The sequence below is a fragment of the Coregonus clupeaformis genome, chromosome 20 (genome assembly GCF_020615455.1).
Source record: "Coregonus clupeaformis isolate EN_2021a chromosome 20, ASM2061545v1, whole genome shotgun sequence".
Classification (NCBI taxonomy): Eukaryota; Metazoa; Chordata; class Actinopteri; order Salmoniformes; family Salmonidae; genus Coregonus; species Coregonus clupeaformis.
In genome coordinates, this window is record NC_059211.1 from 51,889,052 (window position 1) to 51,912,515 (window position 23,464).

The 23,464-nt window shown below is 42.8% G+C and overlaps 1 protein-coding gene across 1 annotated transcript; it reads left to right on the forward strand.

The window, feature by feature from the left end:
• The first annotated feature begins 13,116 nt into the window (after positions 1–13,116).
• LOC121573049 (myelin and lymphocyte protein-like) lies at positions 13,117–20,016 on the forward strand. Its single transcript, XM_045205806.1, has 4 exons — positions 13,117–13,328; positions 14,991–15,158; positions 15,974–16,096; positions 19,322–20,016. The coding sequence occupies exons 1-4, from the start codon at positions 13,239–13,241 to the stop codon at positions 19,394–19,396; spliced, it is 456 nt and encodes a 151-aa protein (XP_045061741.1). The 5' UTR covers positions 13,117–13,238; the 3' UTR covers positions 19,397–20,016.
• The last annotated feature ends 3,448 nt before the right edge of the window (positions 20,017–23,464 follow it).

A 23,464-nucleotide genomic window follows, 5' to 3' on the forward strand; every position in this document is an offset into this window, starting at 1 on the left:
AGGCTCTGTCACTCCCTCCCCACCGACCATATGATTGTGCCATCAACCTGTTCCCTGGAGCTGTCTACCCCAAGGGAAGGTTATACAGTATCTCCCGCCCTGAACGTGAGGCTTTGGAGACCTACATCAAGGAGTCCCTAGCTGCTGGTCTCGTTCGTCCCTCGTCATCACCCCCTGGGGGCAGGATTCTTCTTTGTGGGTAAGAAGGATGGCTCTCTTCGACCGTGTATTGATTATCGGGGGTTGAATGACATCACGGTCAAGAACAAGTATCCCCTGCCCTTGATGAGTTCTGCCTTCGACTCCTTACAGGGTGCTACGGTGTTCACCAAGCTAGACCTACGCAATGCGTATCACATGGTCCGGATCAGAGAGGGAGACGAGTGGTTGACGGGTTTCAATACACCGATGGGTCACTTCGAGTATCAGGTGATGCCGTTTGGACTGACCAATGCTCCAGCGGTATTCCAGAGTATGGTGAACGACGTCCTGAGAGATATGATCGGTCTCTTTGTGTTTGTTTATCTGGATGACATTCTGATCTTCTCGAAGGAACCTTCCGACCACGTCCAGCATGTCCGGCAGGTTCTGCAGCGATTGTTGGAGAATCGCCTGTTCGTGAAGGCTGAGAAGTGCGAGTTTCACGCCCACACGACATCCTTTCTCGGGTACATCATCTCCAGGGGAGAGATTAGGATGGACCAGGAGAAGGTTAGAGCGGTTCTGGAATGGGCCCAGCCCGGTACGAGATTGCAGCTCCAGAGATTTTTGGGGTTTGCGAATTTCTACCGCAGATTCATCCGGGATTACAGCCGTGTGGCCGCTCCGTTAACTGCCTTGACTTCCAGTATCAGGAGCTTCAAGTGGAATCCGGAGGCGGATCGAGCGTTTCTGGATTTGAAGAGGCGATTCACCAACGCACCGATTCTCTCTCAACCGGACACGGCCCGTCAGTTCGTCGTTGAAGTGGACGCGTCTGATGTGGGAGTTGGCGCCATCCTGTCGCAGCGATGCTCCACGGACAGTAAACTCCATCCCTGCGCCTACTACTCTCGTCGCCTTTCGCCTGCGGAGAGGAATTACGATGTGGGTAACCGGGAGCTTCTCGCGGTGAAACTTGCCTTGGAGGAGTGGCGCCACTGGTTGGAGGGGGCGGAGCAACCGTTTATTGTCTGGACTGACCACAAGAATCTTGCTTACGTGCAATCGGCTAGACGTCTCAACTCCCGTCAGGCCAGGTGGTCGTTGTTTTTCGGACGATTCAATTTTCCCCTGACGTTCCGACCTGGATCTAAGAACGGCAAGGCGGACGCCTTGTCTCGGATGTTCTCCAAGACGGAGGAGAGTGGGTCCAAGACCGAGACAATTCTCCCCCGGAACTGCGTCGTGGGAGCTGTTAGGTGGAAGATTGAGGAGGAGGTGATGGCGGCCCTTCGGACGCAGCCCGGTCCCGGTAACGGTCCACCCGGTCGGTTGTTTGTGCCTGAGTCGGTTCGTCCTGCGGTCCTCAAATGGTCCCACGCCAGCAAGATGGCTTGTCACCCTGGCGTGGCTCGGACGATGGCGCTTCTTCGCAGACGCTTTTTGGTGGCCTGCCATGGCCGAGGATACTCGGGGTTATGTTGCTGCCTGTCCAGTGTGTGCGCAGAATAAGAGTACCAATCGGCCCAGCTCTGGACTACTTCACCCCCCTTCCTATTCCCCGGCGACCATGGTCGCATCTGGCCCTGGACTTTGTCACTGGGTTGCCCGCTTCTGAGGGGAACACGGTCGTTCTGACTATCGTGGACAGATTCAGCAAGTTCGCCCACTTTGTGCCAATTGCCAAGCTTCCCTCTGCCTCGGAGACGTCCGAGATCCTGGTTAGGGGAGGTTTTCAGGGTCCACGGTTTGCCCAGTGATATCGTTTCCGACCGTGGCCCTCAGTTTACCTCTGCTGTCTGGAAGTCCTTCTGTTTGGCCATTGGAGCTACAGTCAGTCTCACATCTGGTTTTCACCCCCAATCTAATGGGCAGGCGGAGAGAGCCAACCAGAAGATGGAATCCACGCTACGCTGCCTGGCCTCTTCCAACCCCACCTCCTGGGTCTCTCAGTTGCCTTGGGTTGAGTATGCCCACAATACTCTCCCTACATCTGCCACTGGGATGTCTCCCTTCCAGTGCCTGTATGGCTACCAACCTCCCTTGTTCCCTTCTCAGGAGAAGGAGCTCTCAGTGCCTTCTGTTCAGGCCCATATTCGTCGTTGCCACCGGACCTGGCATCGGGCCAGAAAGGCACTCCTTAGAGTTTCGGACCGGTATCAGCTCCAGGCGAATCGCCGCCGGATCCCCGCTCCCACCTATACCATCGGAGATAGGGTCTGGTTGGCCACACGGGATCTTCCTTTACGGACTGAGTCTAGGAAGTTGTTACCGAAGTTCATTGGTCCGTTTGTGGTGGAGAAGGTGATCAATTCGGTGGCAGTTCGACTCAAACTCCCGAGGACGCTCAGAGTCCATCCCACCTTTCATGTCTCCTGCCTCAAGCCTGTTTTCCTCAGTCCTCTGTTGCCTCCTCCGCCTCCTCCTCCTCCTCCTCGGATGATCGGAGGTGGTCCTGCCTACACGGTGCGACGCATCATGGATTCCAGACGGCGGGGCCGGGGTTTCCAGTATCTCGTGGACTGGGAGGGGTATGGTCCTGAAGAGAGGAGTTGGATTCCGCGGCGACAGATCCTAGATGCTGACCTCATCCGTGACTTCTACCGCCTCCATCCTGGCGCTCCGGGGAGTCCGCCCGGTGGCGTTTCGCCGGAGGGGGGTACTGTAACGATCCCGGCAGTCTGAGTCGGGTCCTGTCTGTGGACTAGTTTTTCTGCTCGTGATCTCCAGTTTCCCGAGGGTTCTGGAACGCTCCCGGGGAGCTCTCTTGATTTCCGCACCTGCATCCCATCAGCAATCTGCACACCTGGTCCTGATCATCACCCTTCTTAGGCTCTGGCCTAACATCCATTCCCTGCCGGATCGTTAGCCATGAACATCACTCGTCCGGAACCTTCATCCAACCTCTGCCTGGTGGTCGGCGGCTGCCGAGCCATGATCGGATCAACCACTGCACCCCCAACAACTAATCAACGCCGCCCGCTCTGTTCCCTGGATTATTCAGCATCACTCTTGAACTTGTAAATAAACACTCACCTTCGTTTCAACTTACCTTGTCCTGGTCTGCTTCTGGGTTCTGGCTTTGTAACTCGTGACAAATTGTGTCTGTTAAACCGGTAAACTGGGAAGTCTGGGGGAAAAACGAGGTAAAATCATGACAGTGATCAGTGATTTTCAGGTCAGTGAAAGATGCCAGAGTTTCTGAATTGGAATTCCGAGTTGGATAACTGTAAAGAAATAAAAATAAATCCCAGTCTGAGCTAATTTTTTTCAGAGTTCCCTGTTGTTTTGAATGCACTTAAGTCGGAAGTCATAGATTGCCGAGTTCCAAGTTGTTTTAAATGGACCACTAGAGCCCTAGGCTACCTCTTATTTCTGATTAGGGCTACCTCCAACAAAGAAGCCGTTGTATTGATGTGAGAAATGGGCATATCTACACAGTAATGGTGGCTGGCTGCGACATCAACTAGCCTAATAATTTTTGTATTGAGGTGATATGCCTATTTGAGCTAAATCGACAAATGAAATTGATTAGATTACTCTGGCAATGAAAAATATGTTTTACAAAATCATGTACATGTAGACGTTTGTAAGGTGTTCGTGGTGAGATCTTTAATAATAAACTAAACAGTAAGTTAAACTAACACGTGACACATAACACATGTAGACGTTTTTAAGGCATTCACCCCCTCATGCATTATTGCTTAATTATTGTTATCTCATTTTGAATATTCGATTAGGGTTGTTGACGTAAAACGCCTGTATTGACATCAAACGCCTTTGATACTGTGTACCATCAGATCCTCCTCTCCACCCTCTCCGAGTTGGGCATCTCCGGCGCTGCTCACTCTTGGATTGCGTCCTACCTGACAGGTCGCTCCTACCAGGTGGCGTGGCGAGAATCTTTCTCCGCACCCTGTGCTCTCACCACTGGTGTCCCCCAGGGCTCAGTTCTAGGCCCTCTCCTATTCTCTCTATACACCAAGTCACTTGGCTCTGTCATATCCTCACATGGACTCTCCTATCATTGCTACGCAGACGACACACAATTCATTTTCTCCTTTCCCCCTTCTGATAACCAGGTGGCAAATCACATCTCTGCATGTCTGGCAGACATATCAGTGTGGATGTCGGATCACCACCTCAAGCTGAACCTCGGCAAGACGGATCTGCTCTTCCTCCCGGGGAAGGACTGCCCGCTCCATGATCTCGCCATCACGGTTGACAACTCCATTGCGTCCTCCTCCCAGAGTGCAAAGAACCTTGGTGTGACCCTGGACAACACCCTGTCGTTCTCCGCTAACATCAAAGCGGTGACCCGATCCTGCAGGTTCATGCTCTACAGCATTCGCAGAGTACGACCCTACCTTACACAGAAAGCGGCACAGGTCCTAATCCAGGCACTTGTCATCTTCCGTCTGGATTACTGCAACTTGCTGTTGGCAGGGCTCCCTGCCTGTGCCATTAAACCCCTACAACTTATCCAGAACGCTGCAGCCCGTCTGGTGTTCAACCTTCCCAAGTTCTCTCATGTCACCCCGCTCCTCCGCACACTCCACTGGCTTCCAGTTGAAGCTTGCATCTACTACAAAACCATGGTGCTTGCCTACGGAGCTGTGAGGGGAACGGCACTTCCTGACCTTCAGGCTCTGATCACACCCTACACCCAAACGAGGGCACTACGTTCATCCACCTCTGGCCTGCTAGCCCCCCTACCTCTACGGAAGCACAGTTCCCGCTCAGCCCAGTCAAAACTATTCGCTGCTCTGGCAACCCAATGGTGGAACAAGCTCCCCCACGGCGCCAGGACAGCGGAGTCACTGACCACCTTCCGGAGACACTTGAAACCCTACCTCTTTAAGGAATACCTGGAATAGTATAAAAGTAAAATATAAAAAGAAAAAAGAAAATAGGGTGGTTGTCCCACTGGCTATCATAAGTTGAATGCACCAATTTGTAAGTCGCTCTGGATAAGACCGTCTGCTAAATGACGTAAATGTAAATATTCAATGGAGAGAGATGCTATGCTACTAGCCTCATATCATGAATATGCATAATGAATATGCATAGCCGATATATATATATATTTTTTTCAAGTTGCCAGGACGTCACGTGTCCTACTTATATCAGTAAACTCATAACAGGAATATGAAAATGTATGCACTCACTAACTGTAAGTCGCTCTCGATAAGAGCGTCTGCTAAATGACTAAAATGTAAAATGTAAAACTTATATTCGATCAAATAAACCTCACAGAGCAAATAAGCCATTCATTCTCATTGACCTCCATACAAAAACTCCTTGCTTGGTGGGTGAAACAACGAAAAAACGCTACCTGCTGGAGGGAGACAGATTTTCCTGCCGAGTTGGGACTCTATCTCTCTGAAGAAGCTCACCAATTTACCATAAGGCTTGAACAAGATGGGACACCTCTTAAGTAAGCTAAAAAATAACCACTAGGTGGCAATGTATACCCAGGGCATGTTATGAAACCATTTTTATATGTTCTTCATGGAAGCAAATGAGAGCAATGGCTAGCTATACATGTTGTGCTGACTTTAGAATAGGTTGCAATAGGTTGACAGTGACCATTGGTTGTCAAACTAGACTTTGATTGAAAACATCCTTAACCAAACCCATGTCACTCATAATTTCCTATACATGGGATGGACACACAACATGAAAAAGTTCAACCCACCTTCTTTCTTCACATTCACAAAACCATACATTAATAAGGGAGTGTTTGCACAGCAAATTATCTTACTTGTATTACCAGTTTAACATTTTCCATAAGACTAATAATAACCATATTACAACATAGCACTGTCATCCAAAAGGTTCCAGTTAAGTTACAGTTGAAGTCGGAAGTTTACATACACTTAGGTTGGAGTCATTAAAACTCGTTTTTCAACCACTCCACAAATTTCTTGTTAACAAACTATCGTTTTGGCAAGTCGGTTAGGACATCTACTTTGTGCATGACACAAGTAATTTTTCCAATAATTGTTTACAGACAGATTATTTCACTTATAATTCACTCTATCACAATTCCAGTGGGTCAGAAGTTTACATACACTAAGTTGACTGTGCCTTTAAACAGCTTGGGAAATTCCAGAAAATGATGTCATGGCTTTAGAAGCTTCTGATAGGCTAATTGACATCATTTGAGTCAATTGGAGGTGTACCTGTGGATGTATTTCAAGGCCTACCTTCAAACTCAGTGCCTCTTTGCTTGACATCATGGGAAAATCAAAAGAAATCAGCCAAGACCTCAGAATTTGTTTTGTAGACCTCCACATGTCTGGTTCATCCTTGGGAGCAATTTCCAAATACCTGAAGGTACCACGTTCATCTGTACAAACAATAGTACGCAAGTATAAACACCATGGGACCACGCAGCCGTCATACCGCTCAAGAAGGAGATGCGTTCTGTCTCCTAGAGATTAACGTACTTTGGTGCAAAAAGTGCAAATCAATCCCAGAACAACAGCAAAGGACCTTGTGAAGATGCTGGAGGAAACAGGTACAAAAGTATCTATATCCACAGTAAAACGAGTCCTATATCGACATAACCTGAAAGGCCGCTCAGCAAGGAAGAAGCCACTGCTCCAAAACCACCATAAAAAAGCCAGACAACGGTTTGCAACTGCACATGGGGACAAAGATCGTACTTTTTGGAGAAATGTCCTCTGGTCTGATGAAACAAAAATAGAACTGTTTGGCCATAATGACCATTGTTATGTTTGGAGCAGAGCATATGAGCGGAGTGGAGCGGGAGCGAGCGTGGAGCGTGAGCGGACGGATTTTGAACAGAGCGCAGAGCCGCATTTTTAAAAGGACGGAGCGTTGCCCTATGTCCCGCTCAAATTTCGCTCGCTCACACCACGAGTCTGAAGCATGCTCAAGCATGCTCAAGCCTGACCCAGAACGCGAAGGGATGCAACACTTCGCCAGCGCAGCTCAACCGGGCTACACCCCCCCAAGAAACTATGATAAATCAGTACTTTACTTTGTCAAATTTACATCTGAGATGCCCCATTCACATGCTTCAGCTGGCGATCAAAAACGCCGTTAACAAGCCCGACAACATTAATAGGCTGTTAGTGAAAGTCGGGCACCTGGTGAAAAGTGTACGCAAGAGCACAGAGGAAACCGACCAATTAGGTGTCCGCCCCACAAATGCCTGCACCATTCGATGGAGCAGCCAGCTGCGGATGATTCAGTCGTTCATCCGGTTGTTCCAAAAAGACCCGTTATGGCAAAACAAACTCAAGTCTAATGTTGCTAACATCACCCTGAATCAAGTACGGCAGCTAATGCACCTTGTCAGTGTGCTGACACCACTAGCAGACCTCACAGACAAAATGCAGAAGGAGCTGGGGAACCTGGGGATGATCCTCCCTGCTGTCACAGAAATCAAATCCCTGCTCACCGATTACACTCACGCTGCACTTCCAATGGGCATCGCTGCTTTTGCAGAAACATTGGCAAACAACGTGTCAATTCGCTATGGAATATACTATACTGATTAACATCTCATTTTAGCGTCAGTGTTAGATCCCCGTTTCAAGACAGAATGGATAATCCGAGATGAGTCTGTATGCAACAAATTCGGGGAGATAAAGTAAGGCTGTGGTTTAAGCTAAAAGTGAAATACATGCTGATTTTGTTCCTTTTTTGGAGTGAGCGGGGGCGATTTGATTGGAGCGCGATGCAAACTGCGTTGAGCGCTGAGCGATAATGAGCGGACTGGCCTAATGTGGCTTTGAGCGGGGGGAGCGGAGGGGTGAACAGCTCCGTGAGCGAGGAGCTGAGATTCTCACCGCTCCACTCCGCTCATATGCTCTGGTTTGGAGGAAAAAGGGGGTACTCTTGCAAGCCGAAGAACACCATCCCAACCGTGAAGCACGAGGGTGGCAGCATCATGCTGTGGGGGTGCTTTGCTGCAGGAGGGACTGGTGCACTTCACAAAATAGATGGCATCATGAGGAAGGAAAATTATGTGAAGCAACATCTCAATACACCAGTCAGGAAGTTAAAGCTTGGTCGCAAATGGGTCTTACAAATGAACAATGACCCCAAGCATACTTCCAAAGTTGTGGCAAAATGGCTTAAGGACAACAAACTCAAGGTATTGGAGTGGCCATCACAATGCCCTGACCTCAATCCTATAGAAAATGTGTGGGCAGAACTGAAAAAGTGTGTGCGAGCAAGGAGGCCTACAAACCTGACTCAGTTACACCAGCTCTGTCAGGAGGAATGGCCTAAAATTCACCCAACTTATTGTGGGAAGCTTGTGGAAGGCTACCCGAAACGTTTGACCCAAGTTAAACAATGTAAAGGCAATGCTACCAAATACTAATTGAGTGTATGTAAACTTCTGACCCACTGGGAATGTGATGAAAGAAATAAAAGCTGAAATAAATCATTCTCTCTACTATTATTCTGACATTTCACATTCTTAAATTAAAGTGGTGATCCTAACTGACCTAAAACAGGGATTTTTTTCTAGGATTAAATGTCAGGAATTGTGAAAAACTGAGTTTAAATGTATTTGGCTAAGGTGTATGTAAACTTCTAACTTCAACTGTATATCCTTTTCACACTACTGGGCTGAGCCAAGTTGAACTGTACTGGGTTGGCCTGGTTATGCCTCCACCATAGTCACTGTGGAACTGAGCTGGGTCAGCACGATAGTGTGAAAGGATAATAGTTCCCTCAAACTGTATATTTGTCAGTTGGAGAGTGGCGTGTCTGGAGAAGTTGGTGTGTCGTGTCTAGTCTGGAGACATGCCCATACAAACATCACACACAAATGCACTCAGGCTTCGTCCCAACTGGCACCCTATTCCCTATAGTGCACAACTTTTGTTCAAAGCCGTATGGGCCCTGTTCAAAAGCAGTGCACTAAATAGGGCACAAGCTAACATTTGGGATGCACTCACTATTAAACCTCAGAACAAAAATAATCATGTTTTGCATCATTCCCCAGTTAGATCAATGGGGAGGTTGGTGTCAACTCTACACATTTTTCACCAGGCAACAATCAGCCTTCAGGCCTGAGAATGACAGACAAAGTGATTAAAATGCTTTGTCACGTCAAGTAAAAGCAGAAAGTGCATCACCTATGCCTCTACTGCCATTCATTCCAATTAGACTGGTTTGATTTCTCCCTGACCAAAATAGCTGCCTTTTTCAACCATTCTGGAACATTCATGGTTTATGACATAGCACCTCTAGTAAATTAATAGGATCTCTATGATCCAGGCTTTAGCTCCAGACCTGGGGTACATTCGGATTGTTTATGAGATGTGGACTTTTTCCTTTCCTATAACTTTTCCTTGGCCTCGTTTGAAAACGTCACAGAGTTCAAGGTAAAGAAGGGAGGAAATGTCATAAAGGAAATAAAAAAGCAAGAAGAGCATAGTGTTTGAATGAATCCGGCCATCCTCATTCACTCCTCTCTCACTCTGTCACTATACTGAAATATAAAGAATGAATTAAGTTACATTTTAAGGATGTATTAATCCATATGAATTGAACAAACCCACTTTAATGATGATTTAGTGGCATTTAATCGTGTTAAGCAAACATTTTAGAGAATGTCCCTAAATTATTTTAAACTGTCAAACCATGTCATTATCTTAAGGTTATCGCCAAAAATGCTTCCGCAAAGGATACTCCTGTGCATCTTTGGCAAAAGGAGGTAGGCAAGGACTCATGTCATGTCAACTCCTTCTCTTGACAAACATGTTTTGTATAACAAAGATGGCAAAGAGTGGCATGATGGCACAAACAGACTAGTACCCAGGCTCATATGGTATACAAATTATCTCTGAATCATCCTTTTGTTAGATAGAATCTCATAATTCTAAGGTCACAAGGTCAATCATCAGCTAAACTAAATGAGCCATGAAGCATTTCCCAGAGAATAAATGTGACCGAGCATCTACTCTACCTACTGCTCATCTCTACTTGGACCCCATTCATAAAAATACAAAAACACAAAAAAACATGAAATCCAAGAAGAAAAGCCCACGCGATAAAGCCATTGTTGAATCATCACATCTGGAAGAAGAACAATAGGAAATAAAAATGAGTAATTTTCAGGGATCTGGTTACATCACTTTGCTGGAAACCAGATCCCCCTAGAAACAGTTGATAGGCAGACTACTAGTGTCCTGGTCTGGTGACACAAAGAGAGGGGTGGAATGTGACCTCTTCTCCTCTCCTCGGTTACAGAAAGGATACTACTTGTGCTCCCTGCAACAGGGAGAGAGAACTTGAAAGGATAAAGTTGTTTGAATTTATATTATTTGACCTTTGATCTAAAATATAGGGTAAATTGGGGCTCTTGTATGACATAACTAGTAGTATTACTACAGTACACTACAGTGGTACTGTAAGTAATATTTATATTAAAACAAACTACATATAACTTTTTGAGCCAAGCTATAGGAATAAGATTGAGATATATTCTGGTGAGTAACAAGGAAATAGCTATAACTGTAACTTGTTTCCATGGCAGTCCTGTTTACACTGTCTGTGCTGGCATTATTGGCCAACCATAGACATACAGGAGTAACTATCTAATATGCCTGGTGTATTGTACAGTTGGTATGGCTTTGCAGCTTCCCAAAAAAAATCTGACAGTTGATGTTGAGTCCTTGCATCCATAGCTTCATCTATGAATCTTAAACCAAACCACCCATTTCTCCCAGCAATCATTGTTAAAGGTGCAATATACAGAAATCACTCTGCCATTTCCTGGTTGCTAAAATTCTAATAGTTCGCCTAATTTCAGTTTATGTGTTTATGTGACAGTTTATGTAGAGAATCATTGCACCATCTAAACTGCTGTGAAAATATATTTTCAACAACCCAAAATATTGTATTTTCAGCTGTTTGAAGCTGGTGTACAAAACCGAAAGTAAAAGACGCAAAAACTAAATTTAAGAATGGGAAGCATAGAATTAGCACACATAGAACAGATCTACTGCTTCTTAGACTTGCTTTCAACGAGAATAACAGATCTATAACTCACATTTCTATGTGAATATGGTCGGGTCACCCAAAAAGTTACATATTGCAGCTTTAATATAAGTAATAATCTTCAAAAACCAAAGGGCTATATTCATTAGTTTAAATAATCTGAATGAGAGATGACAAATCTTAGATTGTGAAAGTTTGTTGAAACCCAGACTTGTTGACTGATTTTATTGTGTTGCTACCCCTTATCAACTGATTTTATTGTGTTGAAACCACTTGTTTGGCCACCAAACAAACATGGGGTGTCAGGTAGCCTAGTGGTTAAGGGCGTTGGGCCAGTAACCGAAAGTTCGAAACCACGAGCCAGCAAGGCGTAAAAATCTACAGTTCTGCCCTTGAGCAAGGCAGTTAAACCCAACTGCTCCCTGGGCACCGATGACATCCATTAAGGCAGCCCTCCGCACCTCTCTAATTGAGGGTTGGGTTAAATGCGTAAGACACATTTCGGTTGACTGCAATTGACTAGGTATCCGCTTTCCCAAACCAGTCCTAGAGAAAATAGACCAAATATCTGGGCATCTGTAGAGGACGCTTGTGAGACACGAAAGTGAGAGGTTGGACATGAGCAATTCCTGCAAGAATGGGCTGGGGGGATGGAGGATGACATGGGTTGTTAAGACCACATATGATGCAGTTACTGCATGAAGGTAGAAACTGAAACACACCCTTTAATCTGTTTTGACTAGATTATTTTCATTGTATGAAATGTCATGCCAAAATCAGCAAGAACACAATCTGAAGTTATTAGACATTGGATATTGTCTTATAGGATCCCAGCTACATTATTCTACACGTTGTTAGTGTTAGGTTTATAAATAGCCTACAAAACCTACAAAACCATGGATCATTTTAATGGATAATAACTGCCAAAATATAGGAAACACTTGAGTAAATGAGGGATATAAAGTATATTGAAAGCTGGTCCTTCCACACTGAGTTAATTAAGCAATTAAGATCCCATGCTTAGGGTCATGTATAAAAATGCCCAGTTGCCTATTATTTTGGCTACCATGGCTAGAAGAAGAGATCTCAGGGGGCTTAAAGGGTGTGTGTGTGTGTGTGTGTGTGTGTGTGTGTGTGTGTGTGTGTGTGTGTGTGTGTGTGTGTGTGTGTGTGTGTGTGTGTGTGTGTGTGTGTGTGTGTGTGTGTGTGTGAGTCACCAGATCTCAACCCAATTGAACATTTATGGGAGATTCTGGAGCTGCGCATGAGACAGCGTTTTCTACCACCATCAAATACACAAAATGATGGAATTTCTCGTGAAAGTATGGTGTCGCATCCCTCCAATAGAGTTCCAGACACTTGAATCTATGCCAGGGCGCATTTAAGCTGTTCTGGTGGCTCCTGGTGGCCCAACGCTCTATTAAGAAACGTTATGTTGGTATTTCCTTTATTTTGGCAGTTATAGCATGATAAATTGACAAACTGCAATTTAATTTATCTTAATTGTACTAGTAGACAAACCGGACCACATATCCCTCTGAGAAAAATAAAGCGATTGTATTCTATTATATTGGAAAAAGTCTGAATAGAACGGAATATAGTTTTTCAGGAACTACCCGTTTTATAGACAATAATTATGCCTTTCTGTGGATAACTGACTAAATAGATCAGGCATTTTAACAACTTTTTTTTAGGACAATTGTCTCATTCTCACACATAATGACTAAAGCATCTATTGTAAAACTCCATTTTTTTTCGATCTCTAGTTAAAAAATTAGGAGTTGATCACTTGTTGCTCACTCGTGTTGATTTGTCCACCGTTTTTGTGACGAATGAGTCAACCTTGTAAAAGAAAATGTATAGCGCGGGTTCCACAAGTTCAGACAAACTTCTTGAATATATCATTGATATGACCAATTGAGTAGGTTAGCCTACAATTCACGTGAATGCAAACTACAAAACGGGTCTTTATTTGGTCAGGTGTGTCAGTTAGGTATCAGGATGGGAAAGCAGGTTTTTCAAGTCTGCGCCTCTCTTAAGACGAGCACCTGCACCTGTTCTACCATTACTACATTCGAGGTCTGCGAAACTGAACGAGAGCAACCATGGCATCAACTACAGAGACTATGGGAAATTTGCCCAGTGGATTAGGAATATGCACAACTATTCCAGACATTCTCTACCTACCGGAGCTTGTGAGTTACAGTTACTTACTGTTTTTGCTTGGCATATATTGTACACAAACGTGATAGTATTTTTAATGATGTCAATTGACGCACTTCCCATGGTCTTGCACCTCTAGAACCTTTTATGTGTGTTCCAATTTGCAACAAAATATAGCCTCTACCCACTGGGCACAGATGTCTATTCCACGTTGCCTTCATTTCATTTAAATGAAATGGAAACAAAGTTGATCAAACCAATTTTCCCAGTTTGGCTGCGTCTACACAGACAGCACAATTCTGATATTTTTTCCCACTAATTGGTCTTTTGACCAATCACATCAGATATTTTTCAGAGCTGATCTGATTGGTCAAAAGACCAACGAGTGAAAAAAAGATCAGAATTGGGCTGCCTGTGTAAATGTAGTACATGATTTGGGGAGGAGCATAGCCGTTTTGTAAGGACTGTATAGGGTGCATTTTCTACTAGTCATCATTCAGTTAAAACACTTATTTGATATAATGTAAAATGCAGGTTGTTTTCAGAAGAATTGTGCGCCTTGCAGTTGTTATGACTGAGTAGTACTTGTACCAAACCATCACATCTAGTTTAGAAAATGTGTGAAGATTTCAAGATGTCCTGGTATTAGTTTGTGTTTCTCCATGATAAACTACCTGACATTTCACAATCACCTCAAGTATCCACATTCATGCTGATATCTCAGACCACTGGTGGAATGTTGTATACCTATCTTTACCATTGCCTGGCCCTGATAAGATAGCCTGGTCACAGATCTGTCTGTGCTGTCATGTCAACTCCTTGTCATAGGAGTGGCATGATGGCACAATCAGACTGGTACCTAGGCTACTGACAAGATAGTCTACATGAACAAGACAAATAAACATTAGTAGTTACTTGGCCTGCACGCAAGCTATGCATTAATTCCAAGATAAGCTGTTCCCTGGCAGGTGGATTCTGACACAAACATGCAGACACACCCTTCTTTTTCATTACCAGGCAACAGATTGATTGCTGGAGCTTGTCAGGGTGACATAATAGAAAGGGTGTGATATTATGAAAAACAACTAATTGTACATTTCATAAACCTGATGTCATAGGGATGAGGGAAGGACAGGCCATTGTTGGTTTTCTAAGGTAGGTCTGGTAAATGATAGTCTGTCTAATTCACTATGTTATATAATTGATTACAACAATTAAATAAGTGATATTATAGTAGTCATTTTAGCTTGAGGAATGTCAACTTTGTTTTCTCCCCAAACTCACTGACAACACCAAATTAGTTCAAGTGAATGTTCCTAGGGTGTCAAACATCTGCAAGGTATTCCTTTAATATTTCAGGCCCTAAAAAACCACCAGAAGCTGTAGACTCCAACATTTTCAAACCAATTAAACAAAATAATTGTAGGAATACACTGTATCCCTTACTACCAAGGCCACTGGCTAAATGGGATGTTCCACTGAAAATACAACCTAACATGATTTTTCCACTTACCCTGGCTGTAGGGGATTCCCCACTATTATTTTGGGATGTGCTGTATATTTGAAATTCACATTTAGTTTTTTCAGTATTACCATAGGTGCAAATCTAATTGAGTGGAACAATTTACTTCTCGTTTAAATGTTAATTGAATGGACCATAAAACCATTTACTCTACTCCAATGCTGTGTTTCAGATCTTTGGAGGTCTAGTATGGATCCTGGTGGCATGTACACTGGTGGTGCCCGCCAACCCACAGGGCTGGGTGATGTTCGTGTCAGTCTTCTGTTTCACCATGACCTTCATCTGGATGTGCATCTTCGCCTTCGGAGTGCATCGCAACAGCGGGAGATGGGCAGCCGCTGTGAGTTTTTTTGGGGGGGACGTAAGCAACATGGAACGATTTTGTTTATAGACCAACCAGACGAAGGATAAGTTCAAGGAACACACACAAATAGTCATATTGCATGTATATTTAATTTTAAAAATCAAGTCATATTGAGGGGGCAATCCTGGGAACTTTTCACAATGAATTAGCCAGGAATCTGGCTTTGTCAAAATTGAGAAATAATCTGCACTTAATATGAATTACATGATAGTTGGCGTACTAGACCTAGAAAGAGAAGGAAAAGCACCAGAAGCACTTGAGTATGAAATCAAAGTTATTATGATGGCTCTCTTTGGAGGAGGTCCACTATATTCAATACCCATCATCACCACTGAAAATAAAGATATGTATGTATTGATGAAGAAAAGTGTACTTCTTCAGAAAATACTAGATCTCATAAGTTAGTGTTTCCCAATCCATTCCTAGCGGACTCCCCAGGGTGTACCCATTTTAATTTCCACACTAACACACCTAATTCAACTAATCAAGGGGGTGGTGATTATTTAATTAGTTGAATCAGGTGTGCTAGTGCTGGGCTAGAACTAAAATGTGCACACCATGGAGGCCGGCCAGGAATGGATTGGGAAACACTGGTCTAGGGAAAGGAAATGAAGCGCCGCCTTAAGCAGACTTCACTCTCATGCCTGTGCTCTTAGCTGTAAGATAATCATCTGGCTCTAAAAAGCAGTCACACTGCATTGTTGGTTAAGTTTCACCCCAGATCATTTTCCATGATCCAATCAAACGCAGGGAAAATCATTTCCTCATCCTTCCCTTTCTATCTCACTCAGGATTTTGCATACCACGGCCTGGCAGCTTTCTTCTACCTCAGCGCCTCTGTTGCTCTCGCCAAAGTGACCCTGGATATCAAAGCTGGAACCCTCTATAACTATCGACTTGACATTTCTGCAGTGGTAAGTCTTCCATAACAGCAAATCTTAGGAAATATATAGGGATGCCAAAAACAATCTAAAATGTTCACGTCTTTCCCACTGTAACATGTCCTGTACAGCTTAGTATCAAATATCATCCATTTCAATTTCAATACATTACTTTTCATGTTAAAGGGAAATTACACTCCCAAATCCAAGTGTGTCAGGTGTTTTCAGACCTCAAAAGTGGTCTTACTTTGAGATAAGTCCACATCCCAGACAGTGGTGTAGTGCTATTTTTTGGGGGGTGAGGGAGCATCCAAAAAATGTAAATGACGTCATCATTTCCTTTTGTACTGACAGATGTAACCTATTGAATAGCCTATCATTAACGAATATGCATAAAATGCATCCTCCAATTGCAATCTCTGCCTATGCCCACACATATTGTCTCACGAACATGTTATATGTTTAATACCCTCAACCACCAAGTTAGGTATAGGCCTACCTGTTTTCAAAATAGGCCATCATCACTGTCAATCTTGAATGACAATTCTTTACTTTTTACCGATGAAATGTTCAAACTGCATCTGCAAGCCAATCATTTGATTAATCTCAATCAGTTTAATGGGAATATGTATTTAGATCTTCTTACTGTTTCGTGAGCGAATTAGAGCAGATGGTGTTAACAAACAATTAGCCTTTTTTGTATTTTGTTTCAATCAAAGCATATATCCTGCCTAAAGGACAATGCCAGGATCGCACAATGATGTTAAAGAAGTTGAACTAACTTGTGGTGTTGAAGGATAGCTGAAGGATAGCTCTGCCATTCGGCCAGTTCAGGAACAAACAACAATCATTTACATTATAGCCTAAAAGCCCAAGGACTACGTGGTATAGCTATTTGTGGACTATAGCCTAATGTAAATACAAATACATATAGCTTAATGTCATTGCACTGCTTGCTAGAAGAGCTTTAGTTGCGAGTAGGCATTTCATTGTATTGTGTAGCTTACGCTACGCTGTATCATAAATAAACTTTGATTTGATTATCTTGAACACATGGTTACAATATACTCTATAACATAATAAAAGAAAACAGATAATTTATTTTCATAGATTAAACATGCTATCAAATCAATTGACCAAGTCAAATCATTACTACGTAGAATTGCAGGAAATTCGTTTGAAAAAAGCTATTAAATCAAGCTTTTGGTGTGGTGTATTCATGCATCTCAATAAACTATAATATAAATACATTATTACCTCCAACTTGGCCCAATTGCCCACCCTGACATACCAAGCTAGAACGGGCACTGCGTCTCAACCAATAGCCTATAGGCTAAATATCCCAAGCAGGGCTGCAGCAACTTCCAGAGAGGGTCAGGCTGCTTGGGCTTTGCGGTGGCCACTCTGGTTTGGGTGTCCTCGGCAGAACAGTGTCACCGTAACCAAGTAGTCACATATTGTTCTAGGTTCCACTGCACAAGAGGGGGTCTGTGGAGTTTGGTGAACGTCAAGGCAGACACACGATGAATTTGGACCTAGAGCTTGTTGGTGTGCTAAGTTTCATTTGGCTAAACCCCCTCTCACACTCTGCCAAGCTGCATATTTTCTTTTAACAGTCTGATTGGCCAAAGTGGTCAAGCCTCCGATGGGCCTCTCCAGTGCACAGACGTAGCCTACAGTTCTTCATCATTCTCGCCACCACCAGAGAGAAGACAGGGAAGAAACCACCATTTACTTACCTCTAGGCTGCTATACATATTTATTTGGTTTACATGAAAAACTATAGAATGACAGTTTTAGTGGTAATTAAATATAATTGATTTAGAATTTATCAGAATACATTTTCCAGAAATAGATTTACCTGCTCCGTGTATTCTCAAATCGAAAAATGTGAGGGAGCGCCGCTCCCACGTGCTCTGGCAACACTACACCCCTGGTCCCAGACTCCCAGGCCATCTGTTGTGTAGATCAAGCTACATGCCTCAATCCAAAATGAATGGGAAAAAAGCACCATATAATTTCTAGGTTTTATTCTGTGCTTATTTTCCCACCATTCATATTAGTTTGAGGCATATAGCTGGATCAACACAACTGATGGTATGTGGGGTGGATTCTTTTGACGTCTGAAAACGTCTCTAGATTTTGGAGTGTTATGTCCCTAAATCAAAATTTGTCAGATGTTTTCACAACTCAAAAGTGGTCTGGGTTCGAGTTGAGTCCATAATCCACACCATTGGTTATGTACACTAAGTGGACAAAACATTAAGAACACCTTCCTAATATTGAGTTGCACCCCTTTTTGCCCTCAGAATAGCCTCAATTCGTCGGGGCGTGGACTCTACAAGGTGTCGAAAGCGTTCCACAGGGATGCTGGCCCATGTTGACTCCAATGCTTCCCACAGTTGTGTCAAGTTGGCTGGATGTCCGTTGGGTGGTGGACCATTCTTGATACACACGGGAAACTGTTGAGTGTGAAAAATCCAGCAGCGTTGCAGTTCTTGACACAAACCGGCACACCTAGCACCTACTACCCCGTTCAAAGACACAAATATTTTGTCTTGCCCATTCACCCTCTGAATGGCACACATACACAAACCATGTCTCAATCATTTCAAGGCTTAAAAATCCTTCTTTAACCTGTCTCCTCCCCTTCATCTACACTGATTGAAGTGGATTTAACAAGTGACATCAATAAGGGATCATAGCTTTCACCTGGTCAGTCGATGTCATGGAAAGAACAGTTTTGTTCTTAATGTTTTGTACACTCAGTGTATATCTTACTCAATGCATTAGGAGGCCTCAATCCCAAAGTAATAGGAATGATTGAAAGCATTTCATCCTCTTCAATTAGTTACAGATTCGACCACAGAATAATTTCCTATTACATACGGTAATATTTAACTAGAATTGTTCACTCCTAAACTGCTTGAACTCATTTTGGTACTCTTGCTTATTAAGTAGGGGTTGTGGGCATTCAACTGTAGGCTAGATTATGTACTGAGTACCCCAAACTTGTGCCTGTTCATTGTGTGTTTGTTACCCATCCAAAGGTGGAAGATATTGTTGCGATTTCAATTAATCACCTAGTGACCTTGTCAAGGAGTATGGATCTCTTGACCTAATGGCTAGGTGTTGGGTTGACAGTCACTGGACCAGACTTGGAGTCCCAGTCGGGGATACCCCCTGAATTTGCTACAATATCTTTATCTGTGCAGTATCACCCCCGATTGTAGCTGATATATGTTCTTACTCTCCCAGGTGTTCTCTTACGTGGCCACACTCCTCTACTTCATCCACACCATCTTTTCGGCCATCAGGTGGAAGTCCTTCTAAACTAGAACAATGCTAAAGGCCTCAGTCGAAGAGGAGAAGGTCTTAAGTCTACCATTGGAAACCAATCCTCTATCATTCTCCCAAAGCGTGCACTCTTCCCTACATATTCAAAAGCAAATTATTGGTTTAAGCATGGTTTAGACTAGAGGGAATTGCCATCATAGGCCTACATGCCCTTTCTTTTTAAATCCATGAAGGGAAGTGAACATATGCACACTTAGGGTAGGTGGGTAGAGAATTGGGATGCAGAACCAGATCCCTCTCGGAGGACTAACCCTACGAAGGCAAATCTAGAAGCAAATCACTTATTACAGTTACAAAAATTATGTAACACTTAATTTCTTTCCTTCTATTTACTGTATGGTTTATAGGTTGATAATTTTACAGACTTCAGTAATTCGAGGAAAATTTTTAATTTTACTATTTTTTACTTTTATAATTTTCTCAATTAAACTACCACATTTTATTAAACAAACCAGAAATGTAAAATGTAATGAAAGGTACATGGTTTTTTGCTTGTTTTTTATGCTTGGTCTTTGCTACTGATAGCATTTTTGTAAAATGTTGAACTTGCTGTATCCACCTACTGTTACGTTATAATAAAGGTGTTATGAAACATTGTAAGCCTACAGCAGGACACATTAGTGATAATAGCTAATTATCTATACTATAGCTAGTTCCTTTCAATGACCCAAAGTGTTTGTAGCCTCATAGAACAAACAAACAAGAAAATGGGTAACCAGTCTATATTTAGTTTCAGAGTTGACAGCTGTTAACGACAAAATAAGGTCATGTATCACCTCCAACAGGGTTCCATTTCAAACCACTGGGGTGATGTCTGGTATTGACACTTATACATTTTTCATCAGCCACAGTGTTAGGTGAATCAAGACAGGAAGAACGCAGCTTCATTCTAATCTCCTTTTCCCCTGATAGTCCTTTTTGTCAAGTCAGAGGACCTAACAAAAGGGTCACGTATCTCTGGGACACGAAATGTCCTTTAACCTGTTTATTGCAGTGATGTTTTTCATTGTATTGTGTGTCACACGCGTCATGTGCATTCCTAACACACAAAAGGACAGTGTTACTCCATGTTAGTAATGAGCCATATTTCTCATAGAGATAAAACAATCTTATCTCTATGTTCCTCCCCATATCTTCCTTTAGTGAATGTGTTTTCCTTTTTCAGTGGGCATATGTCATACTTTGAATGCCAACATGTTACACTATCATAGTAAATGTCACCAAATTACATTGCTGATATAATACGTTTGCGAATAATGTTATTCTGTCTTAGGTAATGACACCACTCTCACTATGACTATATATACTAGTGCCTTGCAGTGGGAAACAGTATTAGGTGGTGTGGTGTACCTGTTCTTAGTAATAAGATAGGAATCCAGTGTGAGAAAAATATGTGAACCTGGGGCTTGTTAATTTACTTTGTGTACACGAACATCACAGGTGTTGTCCAGGGTTGCTTGCCACGCTTGTAACACTATTGTGTCAAAAACAAGTGGATGTGGAACAAGAATGGGTGCTAAGTAGTGTTCTAGTCTAGATGCTATCAGGTGGGGATCAGTATCTATCTGAAAGGTAGGCCAATCATTTAAACACAGGGGCAGGGTGGCTGGGACACCCTGGGACCCATTGGAACAAGCATGCTACACACACACACACTGTAACTGCGATCCATAATTCATGGGGGGAAGGCAGCTGGCGATGATTTGTAACTATCTCCATAGAACAGCAGAGTAACTCTGCCCTTGTAACACAACAGAAGAAAAATACCTCTTTCTTACACACAAAAAAAAGTATGTTCATAAAACACATTCTGAAGGTGTCAGGTCATACAACTCAATACATGAATACTGTAGACGTGTTTGTTTTTCAATGGACCTCATTGTATACCGACTTACTTGACACATTCAAACCTTGCTGAGGGTGTCAAGTCAGTATACTTTTTACAAATTCAACCAACTACCAAATGAATGCAACATCAGTAGAAGTAAGGAGGAAAACAAGGAGGGTAAATAATGGTGATTCAACCGATTCATGGCCGACGGGTAGCCTACACATCCTATAACGCCTTACGCAATACTTATTTTGAGTGGGCAGTAACTACTCCTGTCAGAGATTAAGGAAATTAAAATCACCATATGTCTTCTTCATATTATACACCATGACTCATTAGTGTTACCATGAATTAGGATTGCTTTTTGGCTGATATTTTGACTTTACTGAACCTGATACACACAGGTTCACTTACATACAGTGAATCAGAGGACTAGAAATTGTGAAATACAATGATAATACAAAAATACAATGAAAAACAGTATTTCAGTTAATCATCACTTATTGTACTGTAAGTGAACCATACACTACAAGGCACTGTCATCATCATTAAATGTCATTATTGATATGTTGAGTATGTAAAATAACACTCAAGCACCACCATGTGTTAGCCCATCCACATTACATGAAAAAACAGGGGAGCAGAGGAGAACTCAGCTTTGGGATAAGGTGAGTAAGCATGTTAAACCACACACATTTTACAACTTCCCTTTACCCTCTATTGTGGGTACTTTGTGTTTTGCTTCATAATGATGAAACTTGTGGGGGAAACTACATTGTCTAATTGTCTACATTGTCTAATGTAGAGGAAGAGTTGGGTCACCGAAAGTAATTTGAGGAAGTTCATCTTGCATCTTGTCATCAAAACTTGCAGACTTCAAGTTGCCATTTTCCCCTAGGGAACATGCATAGCCCCCACTTCCAAATGACGTTAACATCCACAAGCTTTGAGAAGGGAGAGATTGAATGGACGCCAGTATAACATTTAACTTAATTGTTCATTTGCGAAGTGTTTTGGTTCAAAACAAATGTTTATAGGAAATAGCTAGGTTTCAAAATAAATATTTAACGTAAACAGAATCTACTCTTCCAATTATATTTGTTACATTCAGGTCAAACAATGCACCAAAGCTTCCAAAAGACAAATGAAATAATTTTAAAGTGATCAAAGGCTTCAATGAAAATGTAGGTACAGTCACATGTTGAAACATGCATTTGAAAGGAATGTGCTCTGTGCTCCCCCCACAAAATGAATGACTTAGCTACTCCTTCTGGCACTGGAAACAAGCCACCAGCTATGCCCAAAATAACTTTGGTGTCCATAGAGTCAGTAGATAGGCTACAGTTGTTTGAGCCAGCGGGCGACTGAAGATGAACCACATGCGCACGGCCATTTGTGCAATGTCATCTGCTGTGCTGTAACACCACATGAATTCAAATGTACCCTCCCCTCCCAGTTTCAGATGTACTTTCTCATACTGTCACTCAGTGTGAGTCCTGAGGCGCAAAATCTGACAGCTGTATTTTATCCTTTGATGAGATATGTCACCCCTCAATGAGAATGTTGCCCCGGTGATGTCATTGTCATTCGTTAATGCACACAGTTTGGCAATATCAGAAAATGAACTTTCAGTTATTGTAGAGCTTGAAATTAAATATTAATCACTCATATTGAGAAAAATATAGTGTTAAATGCATAAATATCCCTGCACCTTGTCATGAGACACAAAATGAATGATGGATTTGTCAAAAATAAGCAGTCAAAGTTCACGAGGGTTTACCTAAATAAAATCATTAAAGCACAGTGAGTAACTTGCCACCATATATACCTTGTCACAAAGTAAAGGAGGCAACGATTTGATTATCACTCTATAGTGGCCTTCCAATATCTTGCTGACTACAAAGTTTTAATTCAGAGGTAATTTAGTGTTTTTATTAACTTGTAATAATGCTGAATGACTAACAAACCAAATAACACTTACTAAGAAATATGTTGTTTACATTTTAGTAATTTAGCAGACGCTCTTATCCAGAGTGACTTACAATTAGTGAGTGCATACATTTTCATACTGGCCACCCGTGGGAAACGAACCCATAACCCTGGCATTGCAAGCGCCATGCTCTACCAACTGAGCTACAGGGGACTACATTACTAAGGGGGATAACATTAGCTTAGTGCACTAGCCTATTATCACCCCTACTCTGACCCCCTTG